The 14,156-nt window shown below is 41.0% G+C and overlaps 2 protein-coding genes and 1 long non-coding RNA gene across 4 annotated transcripts in view; 2 read left to right on the top strand and 1 right to left on the bottom strand.

The window, feature by feature from the left end:
- edar (ectodysplasin A receptor) overlaps nt 1-1,543 on the bottom strand; it is a 32,649-nt gene extending 31,106 nt beyond the window's left edge. The window contains exon 1 of the mRNA XM_034885766.1: nt 1,284-1,543. The gene's annotated coding sequence lies outside the window, so the exon portion shown is untranslated. The remainder of the gene's footprint in view (nt 1-1,283) is intronic.
- Nucleotides 1,544-8,571: 7,028 nt separating this feature from the next.
- The window catches only part of LOC117953532 (E3 ubiquitin-protein ligase SH3RF3-like), an 88,614-nt gene continuing 83,029 nt past the window's right edge, over nt 8,572-14,156 (top strand). The window contains exon 1 of one of the 2 annotated variants that reach the window (XM_034886667.1): nt 8,572-9,312. In XM_034886667.1, coding sequence (XP_034742558.1) covers nt 8,905-9,312 — 408 coding nt within the window. In that variant the 5' untranslated portion in view covers nt 8,572-8,904. The remainder of the gene's footprint in view (nt 9,313-14,156) is intronic. The other variant, XM_034886666.1, reaches the window with a different exon arrangement.
- The window catches only part of LOC117953537, a 19,395-nt gene continuing 18,482 nt past the window's right edge, over nt 13,244-14,156 (top strand). The window contains exon 1 of the long non-coding RNA XR_004658635.1: nt 13,244-13,255. This is a non-coding gene — a long non-coding RNA (uncharacterized LOC117953537). The remainder of the gene's footprint in view (nt 13,256-14,156) is intronic.

The following is a 14,156-nucleotide window of genomic DNA, read 5'->3' as shown; positions in this document are numbered from 1 at the left end:
TAGGGTCATTGTGTGATTCTAGTACTAAGCAGTAGTGAGCGACAGAGCGGCAAGTAAATCAACAAATTATCTATACACTTCATTCTAGCATGAGACGATCATGACTGCAGGCGCTGGCTTTGTTACTTTTTCTGCCTTCATCCCTTTAATCCTCAGAAACCATATTAACTTCTTTTGAAGATGAGTTACACTCCCTCCCCTGTTTCTTCTCTGTGTCTACTTCGCCTTTCTACCTGTGAACATGAAAGATTCAATGGCAATGGAGACGCGATGTGCTGGGGGCTGCAGGGGGAGAGAAAGAGAAAGAGAGAGACAGAGAGAGAGATAGAAAAAGGGAGAGAAAGAGAAGGGGGGGGGGGGGGGTAGAGGCGGATTGATTTCCACCTCCAGCAGCTACAGTTCAAAGCCAGCCAGAAGACTTCAGAGGCTCTGCAGGACCCGGCATGTCCCCAGCCGGGCCGAGCTGCCTGTCTGCGGGCAGGACTTCCCCCAGGGGCCCCGGGGCCCGGGACAGTCAGGCGGCACCAAGAAAACAATTACACAGACAGAGGAGAAAGGTGTGCAAGGTCACACACACTTTCTCAAACACACTGCCACAGTGTCATGGGCAAACTTCCCCAACGCATACACACACTCATACAGGACTGATCTGGCTTATCATTATTACAATGGTTTATCATCCAGATGATTAGTTTTTACTTTTTTCACACTACTCAAAATTATCACTAGAGAATAAAGTTTACATCTGCAGCATGTTTGTAATTCAAAAATCACAACAGCAAAAAGCGATCCAGACCTAAAGTCAGAATCTGGTGATGTGAGGAACAATCACGTTTGTCTTCAACCTTGGGCTACAACCTTTGCACCAACACGCACAGTACCTTTCACAAACTTCACAATGTATTTGGGGATATGCCTGTTTCACGCAGACTGCATTTAAACATGCATTTCATGTAGATAAAATTCATGCCACAACACTATTGGAATTATATTCATGCATAACTGATGCACTTGAAAACAAACTGTCTTTAGCCTAAGAGATGTATAGCCTACTTTGACCATCAGTCTGTCAAATAAATAAGATGCCATCTTTTGTTTTGACATGCATCAGCAGTGTTTCTGTTCAACCCTTACATTTGCTATGAAAAAAAAGAATGACAACTCATAAGTATTTTTAAGGTAAAATTACAGTAAAGCACGTGTTTGTTTGCCATAATAAGATTTTCTCAGGAATTTCCCCCACGTCTTGCAGCAATCCGTCCTTACATTCCTGAGAGTCTTACCTGCAGCTCCGAGAGGGGGGCACGCTGCTCTGGTTCCTCAGCGGCACTGCGAGCTCTGCTGGCGGGGCGATCAGTCCGTGGTGGCCGATGGTCAATACCTAGCGTGGTGTCGGATAAGCATCGCCAAGAGACTGGCTCTCTGCGAGTTTTTACTCCACTCAGTCCAAGTTGTGTCTCAGCCTCCACTTTAGTGCCTGTCGGTGTGTCTGAAGGCTCCTCCTTGATGAGAAAAAAGTGAGAGGTTTTCTCCGCCCTGAATGAGAGACAGATTAACATGTCGCAGGTAGGCCCTTGGCGGTTAACGTGCTTCAGGCTACGACTCAACTCCGCCATCTAGTGCCCCAAGTCCACTTTCAAAGGATTTATTGTCGGAGGCGCGATAATTACAATTCTTTGGCGATGAAAATCTCAGATCTTAGGCTCTCTCCAACAATGCTCATTAAATATGTAAAAAAGAAAGTAAGTGAAATTTACTTGATTTAACCTTTATCTGACTGGGAAGCAATCTCATTGAGATATAGCCACACGAACACAACACAGTTAAAACATAAAACTATTTCGTAAAGTCATAAATACGTCTGGCAAAACATCTAAATCCAGATGTGTCCGTCTCCAAGTCATTTAGCATCCTCTTAAAAACGACCAGTAAGACCAGCTCATTAAATATTAAGGTTTTAAAAGGGAAAAATAATCTAAGACATAAAATACAGTACACGGAGATGTAAACATGTGTAAGTGTAGAAAGGTAAAGTGGTAATATAAAATCAGTGATCATCATAAGGAACAACCAAGATGAACACAAGTCAGTTCTACTTTGCACTTACTGTATACCTCTATAATAACATATGGGCACTGATCCATATTACCAAAGGGTACGTGTTAAAGTGTGTTAACTCACAATAGCACAAAAAAGGACATGTGTGGACTCAAACTAATAACATTTTTATATTGTGTTATCTCTAGTATGTGTTTACATGTGAGTGCTGGAACTAAGTCATATTTTCAGTATAACATTTTTTGCCATATGAGTTCTCAGTTAATTGATTAATAGTTTTTCATAAGTTTCTAGGGTCAAATTGAAATCTTCAAAATTGCTCATTTGTTTAGTCAAACAGTTTAAAATCCAAATATGTAAATTTAGCTGTCATTTAAGACAATTAAAAGCAGCAAAACCTCAATGAAGTTTAATAAATGATGAATGTAGTTTTTGCAAAGCATGTTGTAATAACACCCTTTAACATATACCTTTACAGGCATATTACTAAAACTGCTATACAATCATTATTACGGTCGCTATTACCTACTCAATACAACTGATATTGCCACTTACATACTTATTACCACCATCACCACCGCTATGATTTTAAGTTCTACTATTAATACTACAACAATTTCACTTCACTTAACTTGAATTAGCAGCACAACACAAAGACAGACATATAACATCTACAAATAATAACCGCAAAAAATCATAGACGGACAGAGAAAAAGTTGAATTTAGAGTGGTTTACTTAGAACCAACCCACAAACACCTTGTCTCAGTCAATTAAATGTCTTTGAAACAGAAGCTATAAATTAGTTGAGAGTGTGTGTGTTTGTGGTTGTGTGAAGTGGAAGACTGGTGCCTGTGGTCTGAGTTGGACTAAAGCTTGGACTTAAGTCTTCCTCTTCTCCTCCCCTTTTCTGCCGCTTCTCTTTTTCTCAGCCACAGGAAGGGTGAGATAAAAAAGGTGCTTTGAAAACACTGGGAGTCCTGTAATTACTCACTCTCCCTCTCTGTCTCTGTCTTACCCCTCTGTCCCTGTTTTTCTTTTTCTCGGTATCTCCGAAGCCTTCTTCCTTCCTGGTCACTTGCTCTTTTTTCTTCCACTTTATCAGTTCCTCTCTCAGTCTGTTTCCCTTTTTCTTCAACCTCTTCTCTCTTTACTTTCTTCTCTCTGTCTCTCTGTCTCCCTCCTTTGAAAAGCTCATTGATGTTGATCCAGGGGCTTCCTGACTGAAAAGGAGGATGAGAGGAGAAGAGATTAGATGAGAAGAGAAGAGAGGATAAAGAGAGGAGAGGATAACAAGAAGACTGATGAGTTCTGCTGAGAGAATGATGGCTGCTCTGTCACAGGCCGGACAAAAACACATATTAAGCAAAACCTGTATTTACGATGATGGATGGTGTAACAAAAAACATATGCAACTGACTCTGCATAAGGTGCAATGGGGTATAACAAGACAGGCTATGTTGAGATAATGGGACGTGTATAATAGATGAGACAATACAATGGGACAAGCTGAGAGACAAAAAAGATTTAAACAAGATCAGATATGATCAGATACAATGTAAGGGATTGTTTGATAAGGCAACAACATGACATGGTGTAGGATTACAACCTTTACATACTGCATGAGCCCTGTGGGAAAATGGAGTTCTTGCTGTAATGAACAGGATGCAGCAAAGACACCATATGTATGAATATATATCTTTGCTATGTTACATGTGCCTCTGTGTGTGTGTCTTGTTTTTTTCTGCACTCCTCCCTCTGCCTGTTGCACACCTGAGTGTAAGCAGTGTTCAGGTGGAGTGGGGGAGGTGATAAGAAGGCAGAGAGTGAAGGGACGAGGAACATAGAGAGAACACCAGCAGCACACTAGTGAGGTTTGTGTTTCCCAATGTCCATGCACACTTAAATGCTGGAGTTTTGTAATTTTAGATCATTGTGTTACTTTGGCCTGGAGATTACTGGTAGTTCAGTTAATCGTATAGTTTGTTGGTTCTAGGATTAGGTCACCCTTTTTAGGTAAATTAGGGGGAGAAGTGGGGAGCGATGGCCCATTGCGAGGTTGGTCCAGCATCTTCCCATCTTTTTTTCTGTGTTTGCTACTTTTGGGAACATTTTTGCATTATTTAATAGAGCTTGTTGGTTAATTGTAAACCTTGTGTCTGGCGTCTTTTTATATGTTGCATCCTCCAATCCCTTTTGGGCCTTGGTTTGTTCCTTTAAATGGAAGCCGTAACAATGCATACATACATACGTACATACATGTATGTCTTCCGAATTATTCTTTCTTGCTGAGAAAAATATGGAGGAATGGGACTTAAATTTAATACATTTCAGGGTTACTAAATATTAGGACTTCCTGTTTTTTTTATTTATGAGTCTACTTTTATTACATTCTGCTAAACAGATAAGGTTTGGAGTTTGGAGATCATCAGTAGGCTATATTTTAAGTCTCTACGAAGTCTTAAAGTCAACAAGCATTAAAGTTGGAGATCAGAGTTTTAAAGATTCAGTATAGCACAGCAGCTGCCACAGCCCCCCCCCCCCATCAGCACCACATCAAAGTAATGTAGCTCACAGAAGATAGCAGTCAGTGGAGGCCTAATTTGCTGCTTGGTATAATGAAGTTAGGGTATCTTCAATTTGCAGCAAAAAAAAATCATTAAAAGGAAACTTCCCAATGCTTTTTTATGTGCCCCAAGGAAGCCTGAACTCTGACAGAAAAATTGAAAATACGTTTTAACTGTTTTGAACTTTAAAAGGATGAAATCAATGCAATACAGAAAAAAGAAAAAGTTTTATAGCTGAATCAATCGTGCATTGAAAAGTGTACTTTTGAACCACAAAAAAAACACAATGATACATCGCAGGAATATGTTTTATGGAAGGACACACTGATGCTGTACAAATGGACCTACCAAAGACTCTGTGACCTTGTTAGCCCCCCTGTTAGTATCCCCACCATGCACATTGTCTGCGAGAACGCACTCACATGCTCTTCAACAAGGAAGCAAAGAGGCAGTTGCCATGGTAACTGCCGTGTCAGCTAACCTACTTTTGCATGAACGAAGGACATTGGTCGGTAGGAGAGAAGTGCATGGTAAAGGTGTATTGAAGATCCACAGACACACACACTACATATTCATTATATGTGATCGTCTCAGGCAAACAAGATTGATCTTCATCTCTGCAGAGCAGTCTATGGGAGAACGCTTGTGTTTGCAGAGAAAGAATGAAAAGATTGAGAACTATCATTTAAGGACAAAGATAATGGAATATAGGAATATATTGAACATTGGTGGACCCTAAAGTAAAATTAGGTTGATGCAGATGAAAATAGACTATATATATATTGAATGCAGTGTCAAGTCAAGTCAAGTTTAATTTCATAGCTCATCATCACAACAATTTCCCAAGGGACAAAGTTCAATTACAAAATAATTACGTTGTTTGCAAATAATGCAGTACAGTATGCAGCAAAATAAGATACAGGGCATGAAGCACTGAAAGCCTATTGGTAACACATAAGAGGCCTGACTAAGCTAAAGCCTTAAGCAAACTGGGCACCACTCGCTGACCTTCTGTCTAAAAAAAATGAGATGAGAATGCGTTTAAATTTTACGGTGGAAAACTGCCTTTATAAGGACTGCTTAGCTTGGAGCGCACGCCATATTGTGCCGGTTGGTGAACACATCCACATAATCTAGATATGTTTTAAAAAGGCCTGTTATAAAACTGGCAATTGCATGATCTCTAATAATAATAATAATAATACATTTTATTTATAATGCCCTTTACATTTCAAAAAGAAATCTCAAAGTGCTACAATTAATAGGGAGTTAAAAACAGTTTCCAGAATACAATACAAGTGACAAGCAATAATAAAACACCATAAAACTAAAGTTAAAGCAACGACTGTTTAAAAGGCCTTCTGAAATAGTAGTGTCTTTAGGCCCTTCTTAAAAGTCTCCACAGTTTGTGAACCATTATGAATACTGAATAATGACAGCCTTTATAGCATGTGGTGTGCATGTATCATTATTGAAGAAATTTGTCAATCTTAGGGACATCTGACAGAGCTGTTAACCCCTTGTATCTTCAAAATGTTAATTACCATCCCTAATTGACCCACCTACTGTTTAAAGGGCATCCACCTTTTGTGTGTTATTGACAGCACCGTGTCCTACAGGGAGCACTGACTATGCTGCTATAATGGATTGAGGGGATTTTCATCCAATAATCATTTTTGTTCGCCTCTCCCTGTAGTACCACTCTAATTCTGAATCATTGGCTGTGGAGAATTTTATTAAGCAGATGAAACACGCTGGCCATGTGACATGAGTGGATATGATAAAGAAAGAGAGATACACCATGAATTTGGTGCTTGTTGCCTGCACTTCTGGGCCACCGCGTTATTGAGGCATTCAAAATCAGGGCTTGACAACAACAACACACACGTTTTTAGGGGCTGAAATGCTGTATTATCGCGATGTTCTGCAGCCGTAGGGAAACCTTTAAAAAATGGCAGGTCTCTGTAAATGAAATGTAAGGGAACTTTTGTGTCATAGCTGAGCTGAAAAGCACAGAAATTCTCCAAGTCATTTCTTCTGCAAAAGACTTGACCTTCCTTTGATTGTAGTAGATTTTTTTTTCTTCCAATTGTGAGTACAAGCTCCTTCGACGTTTTGTTTTCTTTGGATTTTGGAGCCTACTACTGGGGCATACTGTGACCTGTCATTTTGCATTTTAAGCAACTAGAAAATGTTTAATTCCCGCTGCTTTGATTTCTGTAGCTTTATACCACATATGATTGTATACAAGGACAGCAGGAGTAAATTAGTGAGTGCTTCAGTCTAAATTTGGTTTAATGACTTGGCCAGATTTCATTATGTTACATTTACTTCAACTGTCATCTGAACCATCAACCAGTCTTGATAGGTATTTACATACAAAATAGCACAACAATGTAATTATAAAATAAAATAACAAAACTTTTGCAATACTGTGACTTAGGTTTTTGTTGTGAAATGAAATACAGCATTCAACATTTTCAGTATCTGGCTTATCATTGTAAATGCTGTGGGTTGCACACCACACCACACACACACACACACACACACACACACACACACACACACACACACACACACACACACACACACACACACACACACACACACACACACACACACACACACACACACACACACTCCCTTTTTTGAATGTATGTCTCAGCAGTCCACCCTCTTCTTTTCATCGTGGGTGGTAAATAGTAGGCCTACTTCTCACCCAGGAAGGCGTCACAAAGCGTCACATACACACACACACATGCACACACACACACACACACACACACGCACACATACACACACGCGCACACACAAACACATAGACACACACACACAAACAACCATACAAATACATTTGGCTCAATCACTCCTTACCCCTCTAAGGCTGAATGTAAGAGTAGAGCAGGTCTGAACAGGTGGGCAGGCAAAGCAAGCCTGCAGTCACGGCTGAGAAACAACACACGCACGCACGCAAGCACGCACGCATGTACACACACACACACACACAAACACACACACAAACAAACACACTTCCTTGTCCTTTAGTTATGTTGTGTTCAATGACATGACTGTATTTACGCTAAGGTTTGTACTTTTATCAAACAATTGTCCCATTTAATTGATAAAAGTCCTGCATGTCATCTATTAATATATTATCTATAGCTGCTAATCTTCTATCTCTGAATTACAACACAAAGCTCAGAGTCTATGCAACCCCCACTTAAAGAAATGATCCAATAATATCCCTATCACACATTACACTCTACCTGATACTACGTTGTAATGGTATATTTTGTTTTGGATGGTCTCACTTGACTACAATAATCCTATATAATCCCTTCAAGAACAAGAATAAGTACTGCATTTTAAAATAATACTATTAATTTTAGGAATGGTAATGTGTCTTGTAGTCTTTCTAGTCTATCGCCTGTAATTGAATATTAAATAGCATTTTAAGTTAAAATGTATGATAACTTTTTGGAGATCTCAATTGTTCAACCCAGGAGAAAAAAAAGATTAGCTGATATCCACCAGGCGTCGCCAAAAAACAATTTTTCCAAAAGCCAAGTTTTTCAGCTGGATAATTACTGAGGTAATGAAAATGAAGTACGCTTGTCAGCTGTGTATCACACGGTGAGACAGACACCGCAATACATTGATACAAAGTCAGTTGAAGTTTGATGCATATGAATAAAAAATAAATAAAAAAACAGAGCAAGACAACCTGCAATCTGTTTCAAGCTGCACAAACTTGGGTGACGGCGTAATGTCATTGAAAATACTATACGTCATAGCTGACGCTCGAGTTTGTCTCTATAAGTAGGTGAGATGACAGAAAACCTTTCAGGAACCCCTCGGGTTTGTTAGAAATGGTGTTTATTTTTTTAACCTGTCTCTGTGTTTGTGGGGTCTCTCGCTCTCTTTCTCCCAGTCTGTATCAATCTGTCTCTAGTGCGTGAACGCGCGCCGCAGTTCTGATCGGCGCGCGGAACATGATGATGAGAGCGTGACCTCACCGCTTTCTGCACAGCTGCTGGAGAGAGGGGGGAGACACAGAGAAACAGAGCAAGCAACAGAAACACGTTGAGGGAGACAGAGAGAGGTACAGGGGAGAACATTCACAACACTGGGGTAGCTACGCTGAGCGCGCGGGGACTCTGTCGCGGGTCGTCCGTTAGCTGCTTCCCGCTGGTCCGCCTCCCAGAATGTTCTGTGCCCCCGGTTCATTTGTACGGTACACGAACCAGTCGCCGCGGCTTTCCCACGGACACTGAAGCCCAGATGCTCACCCTTTCCGCCGACATGGACGAGTCTTCGTCTCTGCTGGATCTACTGGAGTGCTCGGTGTGCCTGGAGCGCCTGGACACCACGGCCAGGGTGCTGCCGTGCCAGCATACCTTCTGCCGCCGCTGCCTCGAAAACATTGTCAGCTCCCGGAACGAGCTCCGCTGCCCGGAGTGCCGCATCCTGGTGGACTGCGGGGTGGACGACTTGCCGGCTAACATCCTTCTGGTTCGCCTTCTGGACGGTATTAAGCAGCGGCCCCAGCGAGGGAGCGGAGGAGGAGTAGGCGGCAGGCAGTCCCTGACTGGGGGCTCGCTGCAGGGCTACGCAGCCGGGATATCCGCTTCTCCCCCGGGCAGTGCGATCAGAGAGCTGCCCGTAGCCATCAGGAGCTCCCCTGTGAAGGTTGGTTACTTTCGCACCATCCAAATGTACCCAAACAATGTTTCAATATCATTGTCACACATTTATGAATCATTATTCATAAAACACACACTTCCATTAAGACTTAACGTTTTGCAAAAAGTCAAAAGTCCCTTTTCAATTCGGCATCTACAAAAGATGAACAACTTTAAGATTGGTTCTCGCTGCACGCTGCTGCCCAGTTAGCAGTTGAATTTGGTGGAAGACGATTTTGAAAATTCTTAAGACCAATTGCTCATTGTTTATTTCCGATGTTTGCTGGAAATTGAGAACAGTGTGTTCAGCTGTGATATCCAGCTGCTGTGTGGTTATATAGATGCAAATTGATAGACTGCTCTGAATATACACGCAGTGACACTGATTGCAGCATAGATTGTTTGATAACAAGGGAGAGGAACAGACTTGGTAGCAGAGACCAAGTTATGGAACATGGAAACGGAGAAATAAAAAACAGCAGAGGTGCATATCTATAGTTTTGTCATTGCTGATGACACACAAATCCATTGACTTATGAATGTGGTCTATTGATTGCTTTATTATCACCAGTTGTGCCTGTGATATTGCCTGATGTGACACTACTTTAGTATCATAATGAGGATGTCTTTCCTGTGATACCACTGAGGTATAATTAATCTGAACTGAGTGATCAAGAGAGAGAGAGAGAGTAAGAGAAACAGAGGGAGAGGTTCACCTGTCTGTGATACTGTTGTTGCCATAGTCCTGGTGGGCCCCTTGCCCACAGGCTGCAGCAGTGGGGTATTTCATAACCAAAGCCCAATGGGAGAGAACTGCTGATCCTTGTTTACTTGCTAGGCAGTGCATCCAATGCCTTGTCTCATGCCTGTGATGTAAGATGTGTTGAAGAATGTGCCTGTAATGTGGCAATTAGACAAGAAATGTGATAGCATCAGCACTTTGCAGGATGAAATGTTGGTTGTCACTTTGCCTCCAATTGGAATCTAGGATCTTTCACACAAATCTTGCAAAAATGTCAGGCAGTTGTGGTGAGATAGAAAGGTCTAATTCTATTGCAGTTTAATTTACAAGACGCTTTGGTATTATGAGGTGCAAAATCTAGGGCTGCAATTTACAACTTTTTTTTAAAATTAAATATAAGATACCTTTCAAATGTTTTTTTTTCCAGTTCATTAATTCAATTTTTCAAAGTGTTACATGTTAAATTCACACATAGACAGGTGCACAGACAGATGGTCCATGAACACATAGGCAAAGCCTATGCTATGAAATGTCAAATTATTTTTGTCTGATAGCAGCTAAGAAATCTTCACATATTCAATACATACATATTCACAGTCATGTGAAACACAGCAATGCAAGCAGCTCCCCACACTTGAGGAGGTGTCAGTATAAATCATAAAGAAACACTGGATTCATGTGAAAAAACGACCATGACCTCACCTCACTGCCAGCTTTTCTTTAAAGGCAGACATGATTTCCAGACTCAATACTTCATGTTGTAACTTGTTAAGACGGATGTACTGTATTTGTCTAAGGTGAGATTTCTCAGCGTGCATGAGGGTGGCCGTGGGTAGGTGTGTTCATGTTTACCCTCAGCTTCTTTTTCTCTGAGTTTAGCAATGTGGCCATAAGAGGGATGCAATGAACATTCAAGCTAACAAAAGCATTGCCCCCCCCCCCCGCCCCCCTCCCACTCAGTACAACAAGACTTAACAGGCAAGATAGCCATTGATTGAGGCAGTGAAGCGCTTTGGTGTGAGGAAGTGCAGCAGCAGTGAGTGAGCAGTCAGTCATTCATGGCGATGAACAGAAATCCAAACCCTCAGTGACATTTCCACTAACACTTAGCACTACATTTCAATTCCCTCAATAAATTCTCTTGGTCCCTGCAGAGCAATTTTAATATCTGGTACATGAAGGAAAAAAACGAAACATACAAAAAAAGATAATCTGGGTTTTTGATTTGTAGAAAAAAATTCTTATTATGATTTTCTGTAGAGCCAAAGGATTGTCTTAATTTGACTAACAGCTTAAAGTCCAAGGGGATTCACTTCACAGTGTCTTGAAACAGAGAAAAAAGCAGCTAGTCCTCCCACAGGAAACGCTAAAACCAAACAAGTGATAAACAAATTGTATTTGACATAGTGGACTATTAGAAACAAATTACAGTAAAAGTTGTGTGAATAGTGTGTGACTGAAAGAGTGTTAACCTTACATAGAGTGAATGCATGCATGTGATCACATGCACAGTCACACACACACAAAATTATACGCAGTGCACACTTACGTCTTAGTGGTGTCCAGTGTGTTTGTTTTAAGAGCCCATGTGGAGAGCATTTCACTGTGTACTGTAGCCTTTATTGCTGGTGAATACGCAGGCGCGCGTGCACATACACACACACACACACACACACACACACACACACACACACACACACACACCTATAGCCCATTATCCTCTTCAATCCCCTCCAGTCACTTTGCCCGAGTCTCCTCGAGGCCCCCTTTGGGACCGAGGCCTGGTGATGAAAGTGTGAATTGATGTCCTCTAACAGTGGGGTGCGTGTGTATTACCCTGCACACAAAGACCAGGGTTCTTGTAAAGGGAGACAAATCTGATTTTGAGTGACACACTAATGCAGACACCACACCACACACACCACACACTCACACACACTCACACACACACACACACACACACACACACACACACACACACACACACACACACACACACACACAGAGTTATTGAAGAAGTCACACTGGTCAAACACAGCACTCTACGTCATTTGTTAAGGGTTGAATATGAAAATGAATTTGTTGCTATTGATATAAGAGAGGCAGACATGCTGGAAGCCCTTGCTGTTTGCGCTCCCTGAGCCTCTGTGGCCAATTTTCTGCTTTCAACCAAAACAAGTAACTTTTTTTGCCAAGCACCGTGTGTAGTTAAATTCTCACAAACAGACAAATTTGCTTGTCAATAATCTTACCACAAATAAATAGTATCCATTTTCTCAGGAATAATTGATTATACCTATGTATTGTTTTTTCATTGTTAAATCAGGCACAGAGTCAAAGCTTCAAGTGTTTAATTGCTTGTTTCGTAGATTTCTACGTCTTGCATTTTGCTCTTTTACCCCAAAACAGAACTGTTGAGCCTGTTTGCAGCTGATGACTTTGACTAGTCCCTCCTATCAGCTGCAATGTTGTACATCATCTGTTGCAGAGATGGCTCGCCACATGCTCCCCCGTTTACAGATAATAGTGTGAAGACACACAGTATGCAAACAAAAGAGGTGTTTTAACAATGTAACAGTGCCATGTAAACTAAAAAATGGGTCTGCAATACATTTGTGAGAAATTTAGTGTTTTTTAATTTGTTTTAGGGCAATATGTTTATTATGCACCAGTCTTAGTTTAGTCTGTCAGCCAAACAAAATCATGCCACTTGAACTCATGCTGAGTCTCTGTGGTGGCACTTTTTGGGTTATTATTATAGTATTGTAAATTATGATTTGAGTGCAATGCTGCTGATCAGTTGTGGTTTTTATCCAATCCTCATACTGATTTATGGCATATGAGCATGAAAATAAACCAAACTGCAGAATGTTGTTTTCTAAAACCTTATTTGGCTGCTAGTCATTTGTCACTGTGCAGTAGAGTTACATTTTCAGTCCTGTTGGTCTGTTTGTTTGTTAGCTGGAAATCACAAAAATGTGTGATCAGAGTTTAATTTATTTATTTTATTTGGGAAATCTTAGGCCTTTGTCCATGGACAAGGTTATTGACACAAAAAATGGCACATGTATGCCGGGGTTGTCTATTTTGTGGATTTGACTGCATCAATTGATTCAATCAAAACATATTTAAAACATGTTCATCATTGACATAAGAAATTTGGAGAATTATATGCAGCCTTGGTGGAGAAATGTACTCTTTAAAGTGAGTGTTCTTCCTGCTTTAGTTGTGGTTCTGTCATCCTGCACATTTCTTGGCCAGTCACGGTTAAGCAATTAGAGCAAGTATTCATAGAAACAGTTTACACCGTTATTGTCTAATTTTTCCAGTACAGCATCAGTCTCTTGTGGTTTTGCTTTGATTGGATCAGTTGTCAGTAATGTGCAAAGTTTTAAACAAGCAATATTTAAGACTGCCTAAATTAAAAATGGTATTATATCCAAACTCAGCAAGGACACTTGTGGATGACCATCAGAAACCTGTTGCAATCTGGTGTTTACACTCCACCTGTCCCGTTCCCATCAAAGCCGTGTGGTAGAAGGATCCCAACCCTTGATCTTCTCGTCTACCTGTATTTACCTGGGTTTCACTGTGGTGACGCCCAAGGTTACCATGGTAACTACAGCAGCAACGACGCCAGTTGCTTTCATCTCTAGAGTGAGACGTGCCCTGTCATTCCTACATAGTATGAGTGTGTGTGCGTGTAAGTCTTAGGTGGGGGTTCCAGAAAGGAAATGGTCTGCTACCAATCCCTGTAATGATCCTTTGAACCTGAGTCTTTGTGCTATATTGTCATAAGGGCACAGACGCACACACACATGCACACACAAACACACACAATATTTTATCTTGATATCTCCCACACCTTTACAATAACACAGTGTGAGAAAGCCTCATTTTGCTTTGTTTCTTCTCACACACACACACACACACACACACACTGGCGCACAGACATGCATGCACATTCATTCACATTCATTAGTGTTATAAACCGCCCATCTGTAGCAGTAAACAACAAGCTCTCAGTCATTAACTAGATATTACCCTCTTTCGTCATCAACACTAAATGAAGGCCTGACACTGTACATGCACACACCCCCCCCCCCCCC

The sequence above is a fragment of the Etheostoma cragini genome, chromosome 11 (assembly GCF_013103735.1).
Source record: "Etheostoma cragini isolate CJK2018 chromosome 11, CSU_Ecrag_1.0, whole genome shotgun sequence".
Classification (NCBI taxonomy): Eukaryota; Metazoa; Chordata; class Actinopteri; order Perciformes; family Percidae; genus Etheostoma; species Etheostoma cragini.
Note: the sequence above shows the minus strand (reverse complement) of the source record. Positions and strands in the feature narration are given on the sequence as shown.